The 13,333-nt window shown below is 40.5% G+C and overlaps 1 protein-coding gene across 1 annotated transcript; it reads right to left on the minus strand.

Moving 5' to 3' along the window:
* Window positions 1-438: 438 nt before the first annotated feature.
* Window positions 439-9,015, minus strand: LOC125880509 (C1q-related factor-like). Its single transcript, XM_049563055.1, has 4 exons — window positions 8,950-9,015; window positions 5,047-5,080; window positions 4,013-4,777; window positions 439-1,352 (listed from the first exon to the last, which is right to left on the minus strand). The coding sequence occupies exons 2-4, from the start codon at window positions 5,047-5,049 to the stop codon at window positions 1,173-1,175; spliced, it is 948 nt and encodes a 315-aa protein (XP_049419012.1). The 5' UTR covers window positions 5,050-5,080; window positions 8,950-9,015; the 3' UTR covers window positions 439-1,172.
* Between the last annotated feature and the right edge of the window lie 4,318 nt (window positions 9,016-13,333).

Raw genomic sequence — 13,333 nt, forward strand, 5'->3', positions numbered from 1 at the left:
GAGGAGGAGACCTCTGCAGATAATTTGGGTCCCGGTAAAACCTCCTGAATAATGAACACTGAAGGAATTCTAACCGGGAGAAGTTTCAGCTGATTGCAATGTATAGTCCTCACCACTAGATGCCACTAAATCCCTTTAAATCTTACACACTTTTCCTTTAAGTGAGCGACATTGACTACATAATGTGTGAGGAAATGCAAAAAAACCCCCAACCATTTTAATGAAAAATCATGGACATTAAAAGTAAAAGCAGCAACAGATGTGCCATAAGCCCACATTTATCTATTTAAACTTTGTTCAAAGTAACTGTATTTCTCTTTTAGTGGAAACATACAGAACATTTTAACATGTGTTGCATGCATAAAATGAAATAAATAAATCTTTACAAATGAGCACATTACATGATATAATTATACAACTATCAATCAACAGCTATTTTCTTTAACAGACACACAATATGGTGTATGTACACTACTTTGATTGTGTTCGGACATCAAGGTTCAATATCAAATTTACAGTTTATACATTAACAATATGTCAAATATATGATGAGCTGATATGACAGATGATGTTTTCCAAATCATCACACTGAGACACAATACATTTTGTGACACTATCTGCCATTCAGAAAAAAAAGCATAATCTCACTTTGGCACTTAACATTTGACAACTTAGCATTTCTCCTCAGTCATTGAAGCACAACATGTTATTGTACAAACAGCATGAGGGAACATAATCTTAACATAAATCTAAACAGCACATTTACAAACACTGCAGTCGCCACGACTGTTAGATTTCCAGACTTGAAATTGAAATGACAGCTGAAAAATGATGGTGAGGCTTCTTCACTGTCAGAACTGTTACTGCACCTCAGCGTGACACATGACATGACTTGTCACTGCTGCGTTGCTCACGTCCATCAGAATAGTGGCATAGGCACCCCGTATACAATGGAGCATATGGATGAGGAGGTAGACAGTTACGGATAACCACAGACCCACAGCCTTAGTCACTGTATCAATGCTGACCTGAAACATCTGTATAAACAACCGGACTGTGGATCAGTGGCTATGGGCAACATTAACCTTACAGCGAGAGCCAAGCGAAAGTCAGGAAGTGAATGTCTTCTGGCCGTGACCTTTCACCTCTGAGCCCACGTACTGGCCTGGTCTTCAGTCGGCATAGAGGATGAACCCTGAGAAGGTGCTGTATTTGTTGCTGTTGCCCCCATGGGCCTTGCCCCCATCCAGTTTTATGAAAACCTCATCGCCTGCGTCCAAATGAAGGATGACACTGTTGCTAGCATAGTCATAACTCTGGTCCTGGTCTTGGGCAATGGCACTGGCCCTGACCTGGACACGCACACAGACAAGGAGAGGAAGTGAAAAGAAAAGATTTACAATGAAGAAACTTTTAATTAATTTACAGATATCAGCAAAATGCATGTACTTATCATCATGAAATGCAAACATGAGAATTATTATAAATTGTAATTAATAAGCCTAAAGGATTTATTAAAATAGCATTACTGGAGTTGATCATAATACTGAAACAAATGTTTAATTTAATGCATGCCAGCATTAAATGAGTTGCTGCTTCACTGACTGGCACGAGGCCACACTTATTTTCCATTTATGAGTTGACTAAAAATCTTATTTTAAGAAAAAGAATACTTGCAAGGCATGCGGACTGAATTTGGGAGTTTTGTAAAGTGTGTCCCCTGTGGTGAATATTTTGTTTTTTTCTCCCGTGACTCAACTGAGAGGGTCAGGCTTGAGTCAGCCTGCCTCTGAGGAAGGATGGCAGTGCATACTACCCCTCTGCCTCGTGTCCTACTCTCACATCCACCTTTTTTCGGGGGGAGCAGCGATAATGCCGTGTTTATCCTGAACATAAGTGTCATCGTGTCAACATGGTGTAATTACTGAGGGTGTCAGATCTGGAGCATAACATCCAAATCTCTTCTGCGTGTCTGCGTGAAAAGTGAAACTGGAGGAAAGTTGCTTTGCACATGCGGTTATATCCCCTCTGAGCTTTAGCTGATGTGTGATGATCTGGGTTGCCAGGTTGGCTGTTACACTGCAACTTCACCAGATTTAACCATAAACATATAATCCACGCTTCAACCAGATTCTGGCGGCAGGTTCTGCACTAAGTTTGAACCAAAATAGGAAGTTCTAATTAGTGCCAATGCAGAGCAAAAGTGTATGTCAAGAGGCGGCAGGGTCTGAGAGGAGAGGTTGAGCCACAGATGACACCATGATGATGGATTTCTGAGACATAAGAGGGATGCTGACAAGAAAGCGCTGACTGAAAATTTATATGCCAGTAATATTGTTTTGTAAATGCAAAATATTGTCCAGTTTGTATCAGTAATAATGTAAATTACGTGTAGCATAGTGGCTAAATTGGCCCCACACCAGTGTCCCTCCTGTGTATTAGTATTAGGATTAGGATTATCATTTTCAGTGATACCTTTATTTATTTAGAAGATTACATGCTCATATTAAGGAAGGTAATGGTTTCATTAAGTATCTCAGGATTCATGGGTGCTTAAGACAGTGTGAGACTGCAAATAGATTCATTTCCAACTGTGGTAAAATGAAGTAAATGTAGCTTTATATCTGAAACGTCACATCTGGTGTTGCACAATATTGACAGTGTCACTGCCCTCTACAGAAACCTGGAGGCGGCTGAAGGAAGTCTTTACAAAGCAACAGTCAGCAAACAGGTGAATCACTCTGATTAAAATATCCAGCTCTTACACACTGTCTCCAGTAAGTATATCTGTCTCTTTTTCCTTTGTTAAAGTTAAACACAGTGAGACTATAAATCTAATACTCACTCCAGTATCACATTTTTACTGCCCATTTTTACCATACATATTAGTGTGAGGAGTGGGGGAGAGTGAGGGTGCCATTTTTAAAAAATTAGTCTATGCCCCTTAAAATGTCTCTGCACACCCCTGCTTCAGACATTTATTTTTTAAAAAGCCAAGGCATTAACCAACATAAATACCTACAGTATACAATCTAATGCTATGGATGTAGTGTCTCTAATTGCAATGTAAGGTATTTTATTCCTTAGGGACTACATAAGATAAACACTTTTCAGTATGAGGAAGTAAAATATGAGAGCAAAATGTGTTGAATGTGGTGTATCGGGCTATACAACCCAGTAGAATATCAAGAACAATGGCCACAGAATTAAATCCACAGTTCTATGAAACAGTCTCGACAAAATTTAGCTCTCTCTTAGCTTCACAAATACGACATTAACTGTGTGGCCATTGTATTGGATTGCATTATAATGTCCAGGTGTTATTATCTCCGCTCTCTGTCCAGCCTGTTGCAGCCTGGCTTAGATGTTTGCAGGGAAAAAAAATGTCCAGGCTCAGATTTACATGGTGTTTGATCAATGTCATCACCTGGGGCTTAAAAGACATTACAAAATTATCCATGAGAAGAGCAAATATCATGATTCGATATTGAAACGCCTGGGCCTGACAGGCAGTCTGATAACGCACACTCTGCCCATCATGGTTCCATGAAGTTTGTTGTATTTCAAAGGGCACCAGCTTTGAACTAGCCACAACCCCAGGCTGTGTTTTGATGTGTGCAGAGTTGAGATAGCGCTGCACTCCTTCCACTCACTTCAACGTGTACATCATCAGATGTGTAATATGCACAGATACACAATCTGGCAGCGTGCCACAGTGCATTGTCATTATCTTGGACTATAACACCAGACCAAGTCGGATCTAAAATCACTATCCACATGAATGCATGACTACTCAATTTAGACTGCCAGCACGCTGGTTTCACTGTTCCCTGAGCATTTTGATGCCGGTTCATCCCAGTGTATGATTCAGGGTTCTTAACTCATAATGGATCATTCTCTACTATTTGTACTGAGAAGCTCCACTTTTTCTATTTGTTAAATTCAACATGAAATCATTAAACATTAGGAAGTGTTTCGAGAAGGTGTCTTAAGAGTTAAAATTGTTACCCACCAGACCGTTCTTGATCAGGTCAGCCCACATGCTGGTGCCATCTCCTCCTCTCATCAGCACATTGTAGATGAAAAAGTAGGTGCCAGGAATCTTACAGGTGAACTTGCCCGTAGCGCCTTCATAGTTACCACCAATGTTAGTCACCACATCATCGAACCGTAGAATATCGTAACCTTCTTGAGGGTTTCGTAGTCCTGCGTAAAATGCCACCCGAGGCGTGGTGTTGTATGTGGTTGTACTAACTGCCCCTATACCCCCTAAACCTAGAATCCCCGTCCGTACAATGTCCACACCATCTCCTGGTGGCCCCTTTGGTCCTGGTGGGCCCGGCTCTCCAGGTGGTCCTGGGGGTCCAGGCTTGCCCGGACGTCCTGGTTTGCCTTGTGGGCCATGAGCACTGTATGTAGGCAGCGGTGGGCCAATGCTGTGATCACTCAGGTCTGCATCATTGTCCACCTGCAGGCCTGTGGTTGCTGTATCTGTCCCCGTGTGCACACCTGTGTCCGACGTGCCCGTGTTTGGGAAGGGGTCACAAACCATTCGGCAGGTACCCAGCATCTCGTAGTGGCTTGCGCTGTCATCTGAGCCACCTGTGCCAACGGAGCTGACCAGCACAGGGATGAGGACCACCAGAACCAGGACCAGCATGACCCCCACAGCAGCTGCCACCAGGGTCTTCCGCCCGATGCTCAGCCGGGGAAGGGGCTGCGCTGCCAGCGTGGAACTCTCCGGGGTGGAAATGGTGACTGTGGGGAGTGCGTCCACCTGGCAAAACGCAGACACAATGAGGATCTCCGATGGTGGAGATGGTGCCCAGGGAGAGCTGGTATGAGTGTGTGAGTGAGTGACAGAGCCGTGTAGGAGTAAGGGAGAGGGAGTGGAGCAAGGGACCGAAGTGATCAAAAGGAGAGAGGGATTGAGAGAGTGAGGAGAGAGAGTAAGAGGAGAGGAGGAGGAGGGAGAGAGTAAGACAGCTTGAGAGAAGAAAAAAAAAGAAAAGAAGCAAGGGGAGGAGAGAGTGAGCACTCACTAACCATCTGAGTCAGGGCTGAGGAGGGCACTTTCCTACTGGCAGATGTGAAAACCCAGCGAGGACATAGCAGTGTGAAACACAGAGCACAGAGAGTGGGATCAAAACCAATTAATTCATGTTCATTGGATGATGAAGATGGGGAAAAAGATTTGAGGAACGTTTCCTCAGATGAGAGGGATCTAAATTATAGGAAACACTATTTATATACTACCACTGAAATTAATACCCTCTATTCTTGTGGGCATATACTGTTAATGTTTCAATAATATTACAGTTAGCATTGATGTAAGATTGTGCGCCAGTGTCAGAAAATATTATATTTCGAGTAGGTTGCCAAAAGACCTCATTTGAGACATTTGCTAATCAGCAGCCAGGTATAACTATAGACTTCGTCTGGTTTTCTTAGTTTAATATGAGACTTTTCTCAAGGTCAGAAAGTGCATATCTTTCCTTATCTGCCTACGTGTTTGTGTGGGCGTGTAGCGGGAGATCTTGTATACTGGCATGATTCCAAGCATCTGTGGTCAGTCAAGCTGTGACCTTCAAAAAAAATTTGGCAAACTTTTAAAGGGGCAGTTCAGAATTTGTAAGTAAACTTCTGTTCTTATAATTGCCTTGAATAAAAGGATCTTACTTACTAAATTAAATTAACTGCTGAGATTTGGGGTCATGACAAAATCACTAGAACAGACAACAGAAGAGCAAGTGACACAAGCGGTGCAGCAATAAACTGATTTTAAGTCCTACACTGCTTCTAAAATCAAAGATGATAATTGTAATATTATGTAAACTGTTTGCTGTGTATGTATGTGTGATTTTGCAGTTACTTCCTGATCCATAATACGATCCTGTGACAGCTGGGTTGTTGTAGCTGCAAAAACAGAGGTATATTAAAACCAGTTTGTTCTGCTGCCACATTGGCTGCTTGGTGGCTGCAGAACAAACTTTAAAAACACAATATTGACATATTATCACTCTACAAAGGCAAACATGAAAAAAGTTGCTGCCTATCATGAACGCACTGCGAAGAGAGGCAAATTAGGCAAATATTTGGGGCATGATACGGCACCGATTACTTTCCAAATGCAAATGTTTGGCTTTTTTTTTTCTTTCTTAGTCAGGTGACTCTTTCTACAATGATAAACTGAAGTTTCTGTGGTATATAGCAGCGCCAGAGTGGCACCTCAGAGAAGGGAGTCAGATCTCAGAGTAAGGAGAGTTCAGTGACAAGATGATGGCAGAGGATTTGGTGTCAAACGGAAAAGCAGGAGACCTCATGAGCTTCTTTGCCGAGGGTCCCCCACAGTGTAGGATCACCTCTGCTGCCTATTTTGCACATCCACCACAGAGCATTAGCATTAATTTCAAGTCTTGTTTATTTCAATGCAATGAATGTTAAGCCACTTTTGAAGTCATTTCAGTCCCTGGAATGTTCAGGATGATTTTTTGCATGGGGTCATGAATGAATGGAAGCAGGGATTGATATTCAGGGAAATCTGTACCACAAATTTCCCACCTCAAGACCAAGTGACATTTCAGGGAAAATGCTGGCACAAAAATAGTGACATTGCAGAGACAAGCACATAAATTGTAGACATGAGCAAGTATGTCATTATCTGTATCTGTTAAACCAAAATTATCTGGACCCACTCGGTGTTCGGCGGAGTTTAAACAGGTAATTGGGTGGGATTCAACCGGATGTTCACTAGCAAGAACAGCGCCACAACAATATGTCGTTTAAAGGTTTAATGGAATACAGGAGTTATTGAATGTTGAGAATAGATGAATGGATGTGGGTGAGGTAGAGGGAAGATGCCATCTGTTAGGCTGGTCTGGGAGGATGTATTGGAGACCAGGCGGAGGGAGACTCAGTGTGGGGGATCCATCTCAGGTATAATCCACCCGAGCTGATCACTGGCCCCCATACAGTGCCTAGAATGAGACATGGGAGAGGTATGCACCAGATTGAATAGGAAGGAAGGGGTGGAGGTATGAGGGGATGAAGGGATGAGGGCAGGGATGAGGCAGGAGGATGCTGGGATGAGGGGATGAAGGGATGAAGGAAGGGCTGAGGTAGGAGGATGAAGGGATGAGTGTAGGGATGAGGTCAGAAGTTGGAAGGATGAAGGGAAGGGAAAGGGAGGGTGGGTTGAGAAATCTTGAGACAAACAGTAGGATGGGTTGACCCAGCATAAGTAGGCTTGGCAGGTGATTAGAGGTGTGGTTGAGGCGTGGTTCTGCTCCCGAACCTACGTTAACAGGTTAACTACATTTGCTATTTCAAACCTAAAATTGATATTGGCTGATAACAAATTTCTTTATTTATTATTCATTAGAAAACTATATTTACAGAACAGTGTCAGAATTGAGATTCAGATCGTTTTTGATCCCAAGAGTGAGAGACTGATCCGAGCTACCCAGCTACCAGACACTCGTTTCATCCGAGTATTCAGCTCAACCCCAGCAAAGGGTTATGTGCGTCTGACGAAAGACGCTTTCACGTGGAGCAAGCAAACCAATCACAAGATTCTACTGATGACGTTTTGAATGTGCAACTTTAGGTCATTGAATATTAAGTTTTTGACTGCTAAATACATTACCAGAAAATTGGCACCTGACCAAAACAGCTCCTTGCCAACCATGTTCCTGAAAATAATAAGATAATTAAAGAGTCTCCTGCTGCGTTTGCGTGCACCCAACCTTGCCCCATCTTCTTCTTCTGTTGAGCTTTAAGGAGGTTGGCATCCATAAGTGTTGCTGGATTTTTCCCTTGCCCAATGTATTCCAGCATTGCCATGGTATGCGTGAAAAGGCGCAAGACGGAAATGTTCCCAAATGTAATGCATGTGTGAATAGCGAAAATCATGTACGCTGCCTGAAAGGGTATCCCAGTAATTTAAAAGAAACAATGTGTGAATAGCCTAATACAGATTCTTTGTTTAGCTCTGGTTTGGTCTCCACCCGCTCCTGAGAGAAATATCTGTCTCTGTAGCAGCTGAGTTCTCCACTGTGTTTACCAACTTGATGCTAACTTTGTTTGTATGCCATTTTACGGGCCATAAAACCATAATAATGAGCTACTAAACGGCTTTGCATAGCTGCACAGAGCCGGGTGTGAATTCGACACGTTTTACATTACGTATCATCTGACCATGCCTTAACATGTCACAGTAAGCCGTGACAGTATGTGTGGATTGACAGGAGGAAGGCTGTTAAACTGGCACACCTGAACAGAATGCAGCTGCTATAAATATTAATAATTACACCTGTGGTTTTCCTGCTATGACATGTCACGACATCAGCTGTGAAAACTCCTGTTAAAATATCATCAGGAGCAACTCAGCTGCAGTGGCAGATGGTCTAATAAAATGTGTAAAGGTTATACATACATACAGGGGAAAGAATCACTGGAAGTTGGTCTTGTTTTCTCCTGCAAATGGCTTGGTATAGTTTTGTATTAATTTGGTCTGTTGCCATGAGTTGCCTCTTGACTGTGCTGCTGCTAACCCTGCTATAATACTTGTTGCTACCAAGGAAGACTTCCTGGAAGAAATGTTTGCTGTTACTACTACAACATCCACTTACTGATTTTAGACCCCTTGAAATCTACACCCTTAAATTCAAGGTTTTCTTGACTTTAGACATTGATAGCTCTACAGTGGCAGAACGCATCTTTACCATTTCAACTGCATTTGAAACGTCCACCTCAGTTCGGTCTTTTGCAAGTTGAACTGCAAGATAGCCCTTACCAATCTCTTACAGTGTTTGTTTATATTAAGAGACACACATGCTCAAAATTCAACACGAGGCTTGACCAAATCAAAACGGAAGACAATCAACAGAGCAACTTCGAGAGGACATAGCTCTGGAATGGTACAACGTAATTGCATAGGGTTCAACTTACTGTGATCGTGAGAGTCTCTTCTCTCAAAGCATGAGTTGAAATTTAATGTAGGACCCTGGGAACATACGATTCTAGGAGCATGGGGATGACCTCGACCACCACTACCCTTCATCAGGTTAGCTCTGCGTTTGGTGTTTAAGCTAACATGAATGTTGTGGGTCCATGTCTTGGCTCTGATTGATCCACAGGTTTGTGTGCTCTGCAGCTAGTATGGTTCTTTCATGCTGTTTTGCGTAGTGTGGAGGTGTAAAAACCTATGTTTGAGTATTATGAGTGTTATATCAGTTTAACATGTGTGTTGGCCCGCTACAAACTATATTAGCTAACTAGAGGACGTAGCATTATTTTGGCTACGGTGATAAACATTCGTGCTGCGTTGCACACAGTCCATCACCTAAAATTTGTTTTTTATTTTGAGTTTAACATGCTTTACATGCATGAACTTTGGTCTACAGATACAATAGTTGCAATAGTTGGAGATGTTTAGTTGGGGAATGACCACATGGCCGGTTCTCTTACGTAGCAGATTACATAATCGCTGTTGTTCAGCTCTGTATCTGATGCAGCTAAGATCTTTAGATTTTTGCTTTGCTTTGCTCGGCGTATGCTTATTCAGAAAATGTTCTGTATTAACAAAATAAATCCGTTCCACATGAGTTGGCTGAATAAACTCATACTTGTCCAAACTCAGTGTGCTGGCAGAGAGCGCTCTGCTTGATTCAGGAACCACTGCCAGCTGTCAGTTCAGTCAACAGTTTTTAAAACTCAACTGAGTTGATGTGATTTACAGTATATAAATGTGTCTGAGTATTTGCATGATGGATGGAAAATCATTCAGTGTAATCATTAATTCATTCACATATTAATACCTGGAAAATGTCCAGTAACTTAGCTGCTAATCTTCTACAAATGTCATTGCAGAAGAAGGATAGCACTTTAATTTGTTGGCTGACTTATTTAAACTTAAATGGTTGCCCAAACCTACAGAACATTTATTTAAATTCTAGTCCAGACCCCACATTTCCACAGGTACTAAATATGTAATGCTGAAATACTGGAAATGTGTATTAGAGGATGCCCAAGATGTCTTCCATAAAGGCAAGGAAGCACTGAACGTGATGCTCAGCTCTACACAGTCAGCTCTACACAGTAAACCTTGTACATCCTCGCTCCACAACAAACCAGGTCACATCGAAGGCAGTTACATACACATGGCCACAGTATGACTGGAAATGCTGGAATCATGCAGTGATACTACGTTTCCATGAGAGTAGTACAAGCGGGAGGTAGTTTTGTGAGTCCATCTCCACATTTTTGATGCCGCTGTTGTCACAGGACCTGACAATGGTACTGAGTCAGACACCTCGAGCGCTGCTTTCTTGCTGAGTCTCTCTAGCTGATGACAATATACACTAAATCAGAGAGATGACCACTTAGTCAGTAAGACGGAGAAGGTCTTTTATCTTCTTAAACCTTTCATTTGCCAAAGAAATTTGCATATAATACTCTTTATATATATTTTGTAGTTTGTATATCACACAATGTCAAGAGGAGCCATATCATTGTTACAAACAGATAAAACAAAAAAGACCAAAACTAAAAATAAATGCTATAATTCTGCTGAAAGCTTTACAAAAACAACAAGCAAAAATGTGATATAATGGTAGGATGACTGCAACAGGCCTTACAGAGCAAACACCTGCCCAGAAAACAAGACTCAAGGCACCTTTCAAAATAAGATACATATTCACATACTTTTAAAACTTGTGCATTTTCAAAGTTTAAAAAAAATTGTATCAGTCTCTGAAAAGGTATACTGTCTCAGCCCTCTCTGTAAAGTGCTGCACAAAGACTTTGCTCTATATGCAGACTTTAGTGCCCTCATGTGGCCCTTTAACATATTACAAAATATGTAATCTCCACATGGCATTCATTCATTTGCTCTCATCCTTCTGCCCCCACTGTGTGTTCAGATCCAAAGCTGAACAACAAGCAACACACACTTTCTTCCCTCTGTGGTCTTTAAAATGTATACATATGTGCCAGACACAAAACACACACTTTTTTTATGACCAGCTATTTATTGTATTTATTGTACAAAAATCTAACAAGAAATGAGAATGCGATACATTCAATATTTACAATTTTACATCAATAAATAATAATTGATATAATAATAATAAAGCCTAATCATAATAAACAATAATATAAAAGGAAACATGCATAACATCAGACTGGCTGCATACATCCACATACATCAGAAAGTTAGGTAATCACAGATGGTCCAACATCTGGAAGGGATTAAGCTTAAGGCCTCTATTATTGACCACTCACAAAGTCAGACACACACATACATATACTCCTTGTATACACACTGATGTACATATCCATATGCGTACACATTCATATCGACTCATGATGATTCTACACTTAAAGGACAATAAAACGATTTTAAATTTGAAGATATGCCCTTTATGCAAGTGCATTACTGCTACACAAAATCAGGCCTTATAGCTGAAACATGGGTAAGCCGTTCTGATCAATCAGAATCAGAAATACTTAATTGATCACCAAGGGGAAATTGTGATTTGTTACAGTCGTTTTGATGTAAAGAAGAAAGAATTAGTAAGAATAAGAGTGTGGAATAGAAGTATGTAAATATAAAGCAATAGAATAAAAAATAATAAAAATGGAAATGTGCATATAATAAAATACAATAAAATAAAATGGAAATGTGCCTAAAATGAAATAAAATAAAATAAAAATGGAAATGTGCATAAAATAAAATACAATAAAATAAAATGGAAATGTACATAAAATAAAATAAATTAAAATAAAAATGGAAATGTGCATAAAATGAAATAAAAATGGAAATAAGCATAAAATATAATAAAAATGGAAATAAGCATAAAATAAAATAAAATAAAGTAAAATAGAATAAATTGTGCATTATTCTACCGTATTTTACATCAAGTCCAAGTCCATAACTTTCATCAAGATATCAATCTGAGTTCTTTTTTTTTAAATGTAATTCTCTCCCTTGTGTAGCCTATCGACTGCAAACTAAGTCGATCCACTAATTTTTGGTTGGTTCTTAAGCAGATGAGGCTGAGGGGAATGTCAGTTTTGCAGGTCTTTCATCATGAATCAAAGTACAAAAAAAACCAAGTCTGACTTGAAGATATTGCTGGAAGAAAAGGGTTAACTAAAGTTATTAACCTTCATTACAAATGGGACATATATGTGCGTATAAACTTCATCCAATGGAGACATTTCAGTGAAAATGACAAATGTCAACCTCATGGTGGTGCTAGAGGAAAAGTGACTCCAACTTTATCAATATTCTCATCTCACTCTACAAAAGAAAATAAGCACATTTTCCAAAATGTTCAACTATTCCTTTTAAAGCTGCTCATGTGTCTTGTCTCATCTGACGCTATCATGTTTTGGAATAAAGATAATGATGCACAAATTACATTCAGTGGCTGATGAACACATTTGGTTCCAAAGCAGGACATAACAGGACATATACAACAGACCTTTTACACAGCAGATATTCTAACTTGTCATGGCTGGAAAAGCACAAGTGTTAATATCAATATCAATATTAATATTAATAATGGCTCTGTTCAATTAAGTGGCGTAGTTACTCATGACACCAGTGTGGCAGTGAGCCAGCATGCACAATATCTGGGGTGGATTTCATCACGCTAACTTATGCAAACTCATGCTTCCTTGCATCCTCTCTCCTCCTGTGACCCCGAAATCAATCCCTGTCTGTCTGCCATCATGGAGGATCTTCCAGTCTGTTAAATGCACCTGGAGGAGTGAGAAGAGAGGTTTTTGGAGGAGCTTAGAGCACAGGTGTATCATATGTGTCTCCTCTCACATCTCTGTTACACATCTTTTCTAGGAGGAGTGCAAGGAAGAGACGCAGGTGAGGGAGGCTAGAAGACATGTCCTTGAAAACAAAGCAGATAAACTGATCTAGCTATCTTCAATTTTATTATATGACTGCTTTTCCTACTGTGACAAGTCAAAATGTTTTCTTCCTGAAGGTCTCATGCTTTAACTCAGTGTTGACTTTTTCAATTTTTAGCCATGTTTTTGTAGCATAAAGAACAGCCACAGTATGCAGGATGTTGGAAACACATCCCAAGCTCCGCTGTCTTTTGTGTTGCAATGTCTTGCCTCCTGAATTTGAAAACAATTTGCCAGTAAAATTCAGGCAGCGATTATGTTTCCTCCAAAATGCATTTGGCAGTAAAATTGCATTTATGCCTTTTCTGAAGGAAACACATTTGCATTGTCTTGTCTCTGACAGTCTGCCGAATGAATGGAAGGGCGCAGTGATGACAGGCATTTATCATGTTTTTATTTAAAA

Source organism: Epinephelus fuscoguttatus, linkage group LG20 (assembly GCF_011397635.1).
Source record: "Epinephelus fuscoguttatus linkage group LG20, E.fuscoguttatus.final_Chr_v1".
In the NCBI taxonomy this organism is placed as follows: domain Eukaryota; kingdom Metazoa; phylum Chordata; class Actinopteri; order Perciformes; family Serranidae; genus Epinephelus; species Epinephelus fuscoguttatus.